The sequence below is a fragment of the Petaurus breviceps genome, unplaced genomic scaffold (assembly GCF_028583685.1).
Source record: "Petaurus breviceps papuanus isolate PSGF00001 unplaced genomic scaffold, PetGlider_PUasm1.0 207, whole genome shotgun sequence".
In the NCBI taxonomy this organism is placed as follows: Eukaryota; Metazoa; Chordata; class Mammalia; order Diprotodontia; family Petauridae; genus Petaurus; species Petaurus breviceps.
Genome location: NW_027185850.1, coordinates 31,823,327 through 31,836,464, shown reverse-complemented (window position 1 = coordinate 31,836,464; position 13,138 = coordinate 31,823,327). Strand labels below are relative to the sequence as shown.

The following is a 13,138-nucleotide window of genomic DNA, read 5'->3' as shown; positions in this document are numbered from 1 at the left end:
AAGGTTAGGATTATTGCCTCTTTTATGCCCAAGTTCCATCTTCCTTTTAAATGGCATAAGATCACAACCATGAGACTATCCCACTGAGCACAGGCCTTTGAGGAGCCCATCCTTAGGCTCTGACCAGAACCAGGCAGAGAAATATCAGAAAGGGAGCTGAGGAGCTCAGAAATGGAGACCCCACTCTCAGTTCTGTCCAGGTTCTCCCCAGACTGAGCTCCCTCCAGCGCTGGGGTGGGGGTGAGGGGTGGAGGCTAAGTGAATCCACTCAGGCCGGCCCTGCCTGCTCGCCACAATGCTCACCACTGATGCTGACTAAGCAAGTCATGTTTGAGTGGATTTGGAACGTCACTCCAAGCCTCAGAAGCATGGCTTGGGAAAGCCCCTAGGTTAGTCCTGGGTACTCCAGACCTTCTCTAAGCTTCAGTCACACCCCTAAACTCGGAAGCTCCCCTGGGAATCCTGATTGGTTCCTCCAATGAGGGTATTTCTGTGCTTTCCATGAATGGAACTGAGTATAATAGCACAGAAATCAGGGGAGAAGAGGGAGCAGCTCTGGGGCTATCTGGCCCATCCTGTCCATCTTACTTTGTCAAGATCCCTGCTATACAGTCTCACCACACAAAGAAGGTGAGATATTTGCCAGGAGTCAAATAGCCCACCTGTGCCAAGCCAGGGGTGACCAATACCAAGGCCAGGTGAACAAAGGAGAAGAAACAAGGAGAAACAGAGACCGACAGCTGATCCTCACAAGGCATTTCCTGAGTCCAACAGGGTAGGGACAGGGCAAGGGGTGTGGGTAAGGGAAGTTAGAAACAGCATAAACTTGGATAAGGGTAGAAGGGGACCCAGTTTGCCTCCAAGTGAGCAGATGGGAACATCCCTTTTCTTGATGTCTTATTTCTCTCTGTCTCTTTGTATTTTTATCTCTGCCTTTAACTGCCTCTGTCTCTTGGTCTCTTTCTGTGCCCATATTTCTTCTCTCTGCTTCTGTCTCTATATTTCTCTTTCTACCCCTACATTTCTCTCTCTCTCTCTCTCTCTCTCTCTCTCTCTCTCTCTCTCTTTCTCTCTCTCTCCCTCTCTCTTTCTCTCTTTCTCTCTCTCTCATTGATTAGAGAAGCCCTGAAGGTCAGCTAGCCCTCCGTCCTACCTGGTGCTGCCTCTCACAGGATGTCCAGCTCAGACAGACCTTCAGGGGAGACAGATGTCCGGCAGCTCCTGAAACTCTACCGAACTGAGATCTCTATGGCGGTGGATGACACTTTCCCACTGCTCCACGGCCTGGCCGATCATGACGTCATCACCGAAGACAAGTTCAAGGTAGGAGAAGGGATTCTTTAAGCCTTGACTTTGGGAGTCTTTCACACCTCTTGTGCCCTGATGCTGGATGGAAACCCTATTAAAGAAGCTTGTTCCTCATCTCTCCCATTCCCAATGGTCCAAGGCAGGTTTGGGGATCAACCATGGCCCTGATGCTGCTGCCACCCACCTTTGGAGGCTCAATGGCCTCCAAAGTCATTTCTAACTCAATGGTTGCAAGATAGGGAAAATCAGGGAAAGATGCCCAGAACTTCCCAAGCCTGTTCCCATGCCAGGCATGCTTCCTTTTAGGAGACCCAGAGCCTGAGAGAAAGGGACGGCTGCCACAAGGCTCTCCATGCCCTGCTCAGCTGGCTCCTAGGGAGGGACTCAGCGTCCATACGAGGCTTCTGGACCGTGCTGTTTAAAGACTACAATCTAGAGAGATACGGGAGGCTACAAGCCATTCACAGCAGCTTCCCTAAAGGTGATGGGCGGGTGGTCTGGGGGCCTCACTCTATCCAGATGACTGCCCTGGCAACGCCAGCTTCTCCCCAAGCCCCAGCTGCCCCACCTCTATGGATCCCAGGGTCCTCCTCTACATGTGAGGGGCCAGAGGACAGGGAAATATTCCCCCAGAGAGCCCGGCCTGTTCCCAGCTCATTCTGTCTTGTAGATGTGGACCTCAGCCGAAGCCACAAGGGGAAGAGACCCCCAGCCAGCCTGAAGGTCTCAAGCACCTACAGACTACAGGGCAAGAGGAAGGGCCTTGAAGACAAGGGGTCCCCTCAACCAGTCTCCCAGTCCCTGAGATGTGCTTCTAGTCCAGGTGGGTGACAGAAAGACATCTTGAAGGTGCCTGGTGGTCTCATGGCCCTTGTGGCCCTGCTGCCCAGGCTTCCGTGGTGGTCTGTTCCCACCCACTGTGAGCACACACCCTACCTTAAGGGGCTCTGTCTATAGCTACACAGTGCTCAGGTCCCCCTGCCCCCCACCTTTTCCCCATCAGGCCCAATCTCTGTCTTGGACTCTGTTTACCTTCTTATTACTGTGCAGGACCCCCCCACAAGGTGAAGCCCCCCAAGAAACCAGAGAATCCAGAGCCTCCACGCTTCCCACTGGGAAATGGTGAGTGAAACCTCTTTGAAGTGAGCTTCTGTGGGATACTCCCATTCCCCAACCCCCATGACCATCCTGGGTGTGAGAATTCTCCTTCAGGGGCTAGATAAACTGAGCTGGGGCCTCCCAAATGCCTGCCTGCAGTACCATGGTGGTGGGGGTAGAGCAGGCAGCAAGGACTTTTGAGGCAACTGTGCCTTGTGGGCCCTTAACCCAAATCACCAACACATCCAGGACAGTTTATGATTTGCCAAGCTCTTTACAAACATGGATTCTTTTGGTCCTCACTATGCCCATTTCACAGAAGAGGACATTGAGGTTCAGAGAGATTCATCGGTAGTCACAGTCATACAGCTAATGTGTCAGGTTCCAAGTTCAGTTTGTAAGAGGATGGGGGGCGGTGGTCAGGGGGAAGGGCAGGCAGCTAATTCACACTCTATGAAAGGACATTGCAGTTATGGTCAGGAGAATCTCTATTTCTGAATTCACCTTTTTGCTAGTCACTGAATTGAGCACTGGTTTCAGTGAACTCTCATTTGCCTGAAGAGTCTAGACCCGGAGGAGAGCAGGTCTGGGACAATCCTAGGCAATCTGACTGACCTCCATCCTCCTGGGCCTCAGTTCCTTGTAAAACGAGCAGTATTTGGTGGCACAATGTGTGGAACGTCAGGCCTGGAGTCAGGAAGACTCATTTTCCTGAGTTCAAATCCAGCCTCAGGCACTTCCTAGCTGTGTGATCCTGGGCAAGTCACTTCACCTTGTTTGCCTCAGTTTCCTCATCTGTAAAATGAGCTGAAGGAAATGGCAAATTACTCCAGTATCTTTGCCAAAAAAAAAAAAAAAACCCAAATGGGGTCACGAAGAGCCGGACATGACTGAACAGTCAGCAGCCATGTTACAAAGGTGGGAGAAGAAGAGAAGAGATAAGGAAATGTCCACAGCTTTTTTAGGAATCCCAGTGAGAAAGAGGGGGGAGATAGAGGACAATATTTAGCAGGGATGCTGGGGTCTAAAGAGGGGTTTTGAGGAAGAGGAAGACATGGACTTGTTTGCAGGCAGCAGTGATGGAGTCAGTAGATGAGGAGTGACTGAAGAGGAGAGAGTGGGAATCTTTTAGAAAAGACAGAAGGGCATGGGATCAAGGATGCATGGGGAAAGCTTGGCCTTAGTGAAGGGGTGTTAACCTCTTCCTAACAGACCGGAATAAAGGAGAGGTTGGAGGAGGCTGCTAAGAGGATGGGGGGGGAGGGGTCAGGGGGAAGGGCAGGCAAGGAGGAGGAAGAAAAAGAGAGAAAGGGAAGGTCTTGGTGAATGCTCTCAATATTTTTTTTTTGTAAAGTACAAGGTGGGTTTTCAGCTGATAGGGTGAAGGGAGGGGATAGAAGGTTTGGAAAAGCTGCTGTGGTGAGTGGGAGAGTGAATCAATTGAAATGTAAAAGAATTGCCCTACTGCAGTGAGGACCCAGTTGAGATTATGTAAAATAAAACAGTTATGGGTGGTTTTGTGATTTTCTCCATCATTCAGTAGTACGTAAGTTGGAGTGCAGGCCTCAAATGGTGGGAGAGATCAGAGACTGAAGCTTGGGAGGGCAAGATCAGAAATAAAACAGGGCAATGGACTTGAGAGAAGAGGACGGTGGACAGATGAATCAGTTCACCAAGGGGTCAAGATGGAGAAGAGAAGAGAGGGTGGCGTTGCAAGAATTAAGGCCTACGAAAGAAAGGAGGGGTGGAGGGATTGGAGGTTGCTGTGAAGATGGAGAACAGACTATGATAGATATGGGGTAGCTGTTCAGATCAGGCGTGCACTTTGGTTCAGGAGTAGACAGCAGGTATCTCTTGGCCCACAGGAATCCGGAGTGTGTCTGCATCGGTCCAGAGGGCTGTGGCTGTGGCATCCAGTGAGCTCCCAGGCACCTGTGGGGCAGTGGAGGGTGTCCTTATCAAACAGGTGTTTGAGTCAGGTAGATGATGTGACTGGAGTGGGCAGGGCCTGAAGAGCAACTCAAAGCCCTTCAGGTCATCTTGACCCTAGAGGCAAAGGGGGGAAAGAGGCCTGACTTGGAGCTGATGGGGTGGCCTGGCCACCCTGGTCATCCTGCATCAGACATGTGGCCAAGAGAGCCGATACCAGTACTGAGGACTCCAGTACCTGTAGACCCAGAGGGTGGGGCACTCCATGGCTCCCAATCCAGCCCTCACCTGACACCAGGCCCTCCCTTCCAGGAGGCTCCAAGAAATGCATCCAAGTTGGGGGAGAGTTTTATACACCAGGCAAGTTTGAAGAGCCCAGCGGAAAGAACAAAACAAGAAGCCCAAAGCCACCAACACGAACCAAAGCTACCCAAGCACCCCAAAATGTAAGGCCCACAGGGAGATGGAAATAGCAGCCCGTCTGAGGATGCAGTGTCCTATCCCCTGAAGTAGGCGTTTCCCTCTCACCTGTACTGCTCAGCCCTGCCCTGCCCAACAGCAGCCCCACTGCTAGGGCTTCCACCAAACAGAGAGGGTCCCAAGGGTGCTAAGAGCTGGGAAGCCTCAGGGACATTCCCAGAGCTGCCTGGGAGGAAAGGTTCACTGAGCTCCCCCACTCCTTTCCCTGACTCCCAGCTTTCCCTGCTGGGACCTGCCTGAGACAGTGGGGGCCTCCTCGGAAACCCAGCGGGCATTCTCAGGACTCCCTTGGCCTCTGGTCATCTGTGTGCTGGCTTTGGAACCAAAAGATCTACCTCTGAGGCCTTTGGGGCACCCTGGGGGGCCCTAAGGTTTCTCTTTGTCTCCATCACATCTGCAGCCTGGGCATCACAGCATGCCTCTTCACTGAGCTGCCAGACTGAAGGGCTTTGCCCAGTGCAGAGGGCAATGACTCGGGGACAGAGCTACCTTCTATGGGTGAGAGCCCTCTGCTTTTTCACCCCCAGGGTAGAGCAGAGCCGCAACTGAGCCAACAGAACAGTGTGCCTGCCGCTCCAGCCCAGCCCCCAGAGCTTCACATCCACCAGGTACAAATAGGCTCACTCCTTCCCCCTCCCCTTTCCTGTTTCCTCTCCTCCTCCTCCTCCTCCACTGCCCTGCTTCACCCAACAGACTGCCCAACCCCAGGCGGAGGTGAAATGGGCGGCTCAGGTGTGAGGAATGACTAGGTAAGTGTGTCTAACAGAATTCTAACCTACCCTGACTGAGGGGCTGAAAGGACATTGGAGAGCCCCTACAAAGCCCAGAGGGGGCATGCCAAAAGATGACAATTCCAGAATTGGCACTCACACTTTAATTCGGATGAATCTGAAGGGCTGTATTAGGAAGGTGGGATCAGTTTCGTTCCACTTGGCTCCCGAGGGCAGAGCCAGAGGTCCCAAGAGGAGTAGGGGAAAGCTGCAGCCTGGATGTCAGAGCAGACAGAGGCAGGGTGAAGGATGCAGTAGAAAGGGCAATCTCTGAGCTTCCTTCCAGCTCTGACATTCTGAGATGGGGGCCGGGCGGGGGAGGGAAGGGGCAGAGGGCATGAGAGTTATTAGCATGATTATGTGAGCAGTTCACTCTACTTTGGGAACATTCTGAAAGGTGCCAAGGCAAGCTGGTGGGCTTGGGCTCCCAGAGAGAAGAGATGGGGCTGAAGAATAGGGGCATGGTTCACTGGGTTGGGGGAGGAGGTGAGATGGACCCCTGAGACCCTATGAGCAAGCCTAGGCAGCCCTGCCCCTGCTGCCAGCCATGTTCCAACAGGCCCATCACACTGAGGTCTCTGGCTCAGACCTATAATTAAGGAGGGAGGGCACTGGAGTAGGCAGCAAGACTGGCATTTTGGTTCCCCCTGGCTTTAGAAGAATGATGATGAGTGTGCAGTGTGCAGAGATGGTGGGGAGCTGATCTGCTGTGATGGCTGTCCCCGGGCCTTCCACCTGGCCTGCCTAGAACCACCATTGACAGAGATTCCCAGGTGAGAACCCAAGGGAGGTCCACAGTCCCCTGGCTCTGCTTACCAGGTCAGCCCAGCCAAGGCTCCCATGCTCCAAGGGCTTGGCAGCTGGGAAGAACCTTAGACATCCCTTCATATACCTCCTCCCTATACCAAGGAGGAAAGTGAAGGGAGCGGGGTATGATTTGCCCAATTAGCCATGATCCCATCCACTATTTGGCATAAAAGAAGGGGGTATTGGGGGAATCCTAGGGAGAGCGTTTCATCACAAGCCACACTATAATCACCTACCAGCCAGAGCGGGAAAGGTTTAGCTGGACAGTAGCCCATCTTGCCCAGAGGAGATAGGGAAAGTTCATCTGAAGAAGATGGGCTGGGAGGTGGGGAGGAAAGACTAAGTATATTTCCAGCCCAGGAGGCACCGACACTGTAATATGACAACTTAAAAGGCTAGTGAGCTCTTAAGCTGCCTCCAGCACCAGGGAGGAAGCGTTTGGCTGCCCTCTGCTCTGGTCTGACTCCATCTGGAGCCCTGTGGTCAGTACTGGGCACCAGAGTTTGAGAAGAACATTGACAAGCTGGGAAGTACTCTAAGGAAGGCAAAGCAGGATAGTCGAGGGTCCTGAGTGCATGTCACCTTGGGGAACATTGACAGCTGTCACCATGTGGCTGGGGAGGCAGGTGGAAGCTTGTTCTCCTTGGGCCCAGAGGACATAAGCAGGAGCAAGGAGGCAGGGGTAGGGGTGCGGGAACAAGGCAAAGTTTAGTAAAGAGGGAGGTTAAGGCTGGATGTCAGAAACAACTTCCTAAGAGCCTATAAGTGGAAGGGGCTGCCTTGGAAGATGGCGAGCTTTCCATCCTGGGAGCTTCAAGCACAGGGTCAACAGCCACTTGACAGGTCTGCTAAGGGGGAGGTTTCTTTCCCATAAGGGTTGGATTAGGTGCCTCTGAGGCCCCTGCCAGCCCTGAGACCATAATTCTGTGACCAGAAATGTCATTTCTAGACTTGCTAAAATAGATGGTTTGGGGGAAAGGGGTTCTGGGAACCATTGGTGAATGGATTCTCCCCTTTCCCTCTTTCTTTGTGCTCCTCGGCCTGCTGGGAGATCCTGCTGCCAGTGGGATGTGGCGGTGTGGATGCTGCATAGTTGGGAAGGTATACCAGGATGGGCATCATGGAGAGGAAAGAGCCCTCCACCCAGAGACTCCGGTATGCATCCGAATTGAGGCCCCTCACATCTTGCAGGGATGCCAGTCCTCTTTTCCCCAACAGTTACCTTGTCCATGGTCCTGATTATCTTTCCAAGAAAGGTCATAACCCATATGTTGGTAGGATGGGTAGTCAGCTTAAGGGTCGGTTTTTCCGTCTGTTGACATTGTCCAAAACCTGTCATTTAACATTCAGAGCCAGATATTCCTGTTCTTTCCAAGCAGGCTCTCTTTGGCCCGAGGCCAGCTAGAACACAGGCGAGAAACCCCATCCAGGAGCCCACCCCCAGCCTGGGGGCTACCTTCACCTTCAAGCAGCCTCTCCCCCCTGTTTCTTCCCCATCTCTGATGCCAGTGCTTCCTCTGGCTACCTGCCAGCCCCTGCAGAACTCAGGACCTGAGAGGCAGCAGGTGAGTGAGACTCTGCAAGGACACGGGCTGTGGATCACCAGTCCCTTTCTAGGGCTGCCCTCTCTGGGCTTGCTCTGGCTCCTTCAAGCAGCCCGGACCTATCCCCAGAATTCTAGGCCCTTCTACCCTTTCCTCCCTTTTTGTCATTGAAGATGGTAGTTTTACGCAGCAGGGCGGGTGCTGGACAGGGGCTAATGACCAAAGCAATAGACAAACAAAGCCACCCTTTCAGAGGCTAGCAGCCCAGGCCTTGTAGACCACAGACCCTCAGGACTCTAGTGGTCAGATAGTTCAACCCATACCTGAGCCAGAAGCTCCTCCATTACATCGTCCAAAGGATGGATTCTTCCAGCTCTGCTCACAGACCTACAGAGAGGGCACACCCACTACCTCCTGAGGAAGTTCGTTCCATCCTAAAACGTCTGGCTAGTAGGTCTCCCCCAAGCCGTAGGTTCTGTGTCTTGGGGCCAAGCAGGCTGCTGCAATCCAGAAGAGTACTGGGCCAGAGCTAAGAGTTTTCCTTCTGTTTTTGGATCTCCAGAGATTTAAGAGAGATCAATCTAAACTCTTACATGTGCTTCAAAAATCCATCTTCACAAATGTGAGAGGGGAGGTGTGACTGGACAGCATTTCATCTGAATACGATTCCAGGTTTTGAGGGACTTCAGGTCTAACTGACATAAAAGGTAGTGAGACTGTAGCCAAAAAGGCAGTTCGTGTTGAGACTGCATTGAGAGGCGTGGGGTCCAGGGCGAGGCTGGCGAGAGCCGGCCGCTGCCTTGATCACACCACAGATGGAGGGCTGTGGTCAGTTCTGGGCACCACAGTTTAAGACAAGTATTGATCCACTGGAGAGGAAGGCAGACTGGGGAGGGATATAGAAATCTGACACAGTAGGATCAGTTGAAGCCTGGATGGGGAGGGAGAGGTGGAGGAGAGGAAGGATGGGACCCAAGGACACTGACCCCACATTTTGGAAGAGCACAGGTAGATGGAGGGATGAGGGATTAGGTTGGTTCTGTCTGGTCTCAGAGGAGCCATGGGTAGAAGTGGTCAAAGGACAATGAAGGCTTGATTGGGGGCAGAACTGTTCACCCATGAGAACAGGCCCCTCTCCCCCAGCTGCTGAATGGCTTAAGCTGCCTCAGGAGGTGGTGGGTTGTCCCTCAGTGCAGGTCGGTAAGCCAAGGCCGGATGACCACTTTTCCTGGAGGTGGCCCAAATGATGTTGGAGACTCTCTGACTGTGACTGAAGTTATGTTTCAGGATAAGAAGTTATCAAAGGTTTGGTTTGTAGAACATCTGAAGGACATGGTACTGCCCTCCCTCCCCAACCTCCAGCTCTCTCCAGGCTTCTCTTCCTAGGCTAGGATTGGCTTGCTCTTCCCAACCCACCACCCTCTTGCTGAAAGCTTGGGGTGATTCTCCAGAGGGCTGCCCACACAGCTACAATTCACCTCTCAGGCGTCTAGGAGATGAAACCACGCAGAGACACAAGACAGACGCAAAGTGCAGTGCTCTGAGAGTCCCTTTCCTTCCCTCTATAAAGGAAGGCATTGGGAGGAGTTGGGTACTCAGCTCAGAGGAGAGAGGAGGCTGAGGGAGGTGATGTCAGTTAAGGCTTGAGTTAGCAGCATGGTAGTGAGCTGAGAGCTTAACCTGGGAGGGGCAGCTTGCCCCTGAGTTGCAGCCAGCCAGATCAGCAGATGCAATCCCCCCCATCCGTCAGTAAGCGCCTTGCCTTCTGAGGAGCTCTCTGAATCTAGATGGGAGGGGCTGCTTAGATACCACCTTCTCTCTGCACAGTCTCAGGTTGCTTTTCTTTGTTTTTCACCCCAAATGTCCTTTCCTGGTCTCTTTTAGTAAAAGCAATGTGCACATAAGAAAGGAGGCAGTTCCTTGCGTACAACATCATTGTATACTGTGGAGTTGTACCTGCAGAGTTTCCCAGACGGGGACCTCTCTGCCCCCCAAGGGAGTGCTATGGTCTGAGACACAATTCCTTGCCAGCTGTCTTTTTCTGTCAAGCTCTCTCCTCCGAGGAGTGATCACAAGAAGGGAAGCACTGGCAGGTGGGGGTGAGATGAGGGGGCATGCTGTGCTGCCTGGCTCACGTACCTCTGCTCCCCTCCTGGTGATGGGATCTCTCTGTAGCAGAAACTCTCAGCTGAGGAGAAGTGTGGGGTCTGCCAAGGAAGTGAGGATTTGCTTCAATGTGCCCAGTGTTCCAGGGCCTTCCACTGGCACTGTCATTTCCCGGCCAACTCCAGCAGGACAGGGTGAGTGAGGTCTGGATGATGCCAGGCTGCAGACCAGAGCAAGCCTGCTGGAATGAAGCCCTCACAAGACTCCACTGGGGACCAAGAAGGGACACCTTTGGAGCCCCTGAGATCTCTTAGCTCTAGGAGTGTTGGGCACTGTTAGCACACCTCCTAACCTGCTAAAAGGATTTTGCCTTTAGACATTCATTCCTTTGTGGGTCAGGCATTCACACCTTCGTGTGAACTACTATGAGAGTTTAGCTTAGGAAGGAGGAGATTAAGGAGTAACCTTGCAATTTACAGTCCAGAGACAAGGACAGGGCCCAGTGGGGGAGATGGAGGACTGGCCTTCCATCAGGGAGTCACCAAAATAGAGGGGAATGCCAGAGCTTAAAAAGAAATCAGAATTGCTCACCTTTTCAAGGGATGGGAGGGAGGGAGAGAATTTTGAATTCAAAGTTTTTAAAAATGAATGTTAAAAAAATTTTAGTGTAATTGGGAAATTTCTAATGAAATAAATAAAAAAAATTTTTTTAAAGACATCAGAGTTGATCTAGGTTCTCCCCAGGGCCATCTCTGACTACAGAAACAGGAGGCTCACCTGGGATAAACTCTTCAAACCTAGTTAACTTGAGCTTGGTAAACTGAGCCCTTTCCCCAGGAATGGAAACATTAATGTGGGGGAAACTGGAGCCTCTTCTCTCCTTTTCCCACCTGCATCCTGCCCACAGGCCCAGCTCATCCCCAGCTTCTACCCAACCACAAAGGAAGCATCTCTGCCTTCTCTGTCCTTTCCTCCCATTCCAGGGGTCTTGTCAAGTGCAAATTGTGTTCACAAGAGCCTGCCCTCACTCCCAGAGAGGATCCTCTAAGCTCTGGCATCTCAGCCCTGGAGTCTGTGAAGGTCAGTGGGGCCCTCGGCCTCTACCAGGCTCGTCACTCTGCTGAGGCTTCCTAAGCCCTGCCTAAATGCCCATGCCCTGCAAGGTCTAGGGAGTCCTTTGTGTGGACAGGGGCAAGGCTGAGAGGACCTCTGTGGGGGCTCTCCAGGATGCCGTCCCCAGAGTCTGAGGGAGTGCCAGACTGTGCATGGCTGGAAACGACCTCAACTGAATGGGCCCAAGCCCACTCTCCAGAATTCAAGTGTGCAAAAGGCACTGATCAATATCTTAATTAAAGCTAACGACTTTGTTGCAGTGCTGTTCAGTCTTTGTTCAGTCATGTCTGACTCTCCATGACCCCATTTAGGGTTTTATTGGCAAAGGTGCTGGAGTGGTTTGCCATTTGCTTCTCCATTTCATTTTACAGATGAGGAAACTGAGTTTATAGATGAGGTAAATAGGGTTAAGTGACTTGCTCAGCTAGTGTCTGAGGTCAGATTTGAACTCAGAAGATGAGTCTTCCTGACTTCAACCCAGGCACTCTATCTTCTTCACCACCTAGAAGCTCTTAACTAACTTAACCAGCCCTATATTCACACTGCCAGCTTTCCAGGTCCCCAGACTTTCAAAGGGAGCTTCCAACAAGTCCCCTTTGGGCCTTTGGAGACAGCCCCAAGATAGGGAGGAAAAGAAGGTCAGTGCAGGAGGCGGCAGGAGGTGTGCACTAGCCCCTGACCCCTCAGGACTGGAGGCTAGCAGTCCTCCAGGAGAATCAGGGCAAGCACCTCTGGGTAGTCTGCTAGTTGGGACTGGGGTTCTGGGGAAACATCTCACCTTAGCCCCAACCCCCACTTAAAACTTGGGCTGACATTTCACTTCTCTCCAACCCAGGTGAGTGGAGATTCTTTTCAGAATGAGACTGTTCTGCACAAAGATGAGCTGGACTCAATTCTGGGAGAGGTAACTGATCCGTGGAGTCTTACATTAGCCCCTAGGGAATTCCTCCTTATTGGACCTGACCCTTCTAGCCCTTTGAGATTGCCCTAAATTCTGGTTGCCATCCATCACGTTAGCCTGGAGATGTGTCCCTTCATCCAAATCATTGCTGAATGTGTGAAATAGCCCGGGGTTCAGCAGATCCCTGCATCACTCCACTAGAGAACCCCCCCACACACACACCTGGAGGCTGAAATTGATCTATTAAACAATACTGTGAATCCAGTCCTTGAGCCAGGCACCTGCCTGACCCACCATTGAGCCCTCCTTCCTCTCATCATCTTGTACATAGGACTCTAAGACAAAGGTCCTTGGACCTGATGACGTCTAAGGTCCCCTCCAGCTATGAATTGATGAACCCAGGCCACTCTTTGAACTTGAGTCTCTGCATCAATGGCCCAAGGGGGCTGGACTGAGGGGGCCCTCCTAGTTTTATCCATCTAATCTTCTTGGTGTTGAGGAATAGAAAATTCTTACTGTCCTAGGACCTGAAAGTTCGGAGAATGACTGGATAGTTCCCACATCTAGCCAAGTTCCGCATCAAAGTTAGCTATTTTTTCATGTGGGATTGGGTCAAGGTGGGGCTGAAATGGGATAGATGGGTGAAGAGAGGGAGGACCTTAAGTTGGTGTCCATGAAGATCTAGAATCATGGGTCCTACACCTGGAGCTGGAAAGGATCTTAGAGGCCATGGAGTCCATAACTCTCATTTTGCAAGGAAAGAAACTGGGGCTGAACATGGTTCAGTGAGTTGCTAAGGTTAGTGAGTGTCAGAGGCAGAATGTGCACCCAGGATTTGTCCCTGACTCCAAGTGCTGCACCCTACCCACTAAGCCCTGGCTGCTTCTCCAATAGAAGTCCAGATGGGGCTCCAACCCCCACTCCCAGGCAGAGGAGGCCAATGCCTTATCCATTAGACAAGCAGACTTTTCTGAGAGGGAGGCATGTGGGTGGCCTCATGTGGTCCCCTGAACCCCTGAGAGCATGGTGGGGGTCTGTCTTCCAGAACTCCTTTGATGGAATCTTGCAGTGGGCATTCCAGA

The 13,138-nt window shown here is 52.1% G+C and overlaps 1 protein-coding gene across 1 annotated transcript; it reads left to right on the top strand.

Annotated features, from left to right (window-relative positions):
- The first annotated feature begins 1,173 nt into the window (after window positions 1-1,173).
- Window positions 1,174-11,176, top strand: LOC138164762 (autoimmune regulator-like). Its single transcript, XM_069092725.1, has 12 exons — window positions 1,174-1,323; window positions 1,615-1,789; window positions 1,979-2,131; window positions 2,359-2,430; window positions 4,272-4,385; window positions 4,648-4,781; window positions 5,343-5,423; window positions 6,243-6,358; window positions 6,993-7,074; window positions 7,772-7,957; window positions 10,112-10,236; window positions 11,026-11,176. The coding sequence occupies exons 1-12, from the start codon at window positions 1,174-1,176 to the stop codon at window positions 11,174-11,176; spliced, it is 1,539 nt and encodes a 512-aa protein (XP_068948826.1).
- The last annotated feature ends 1,962 nt before the right edge of the window (window positions 11,177-13,138 follow it).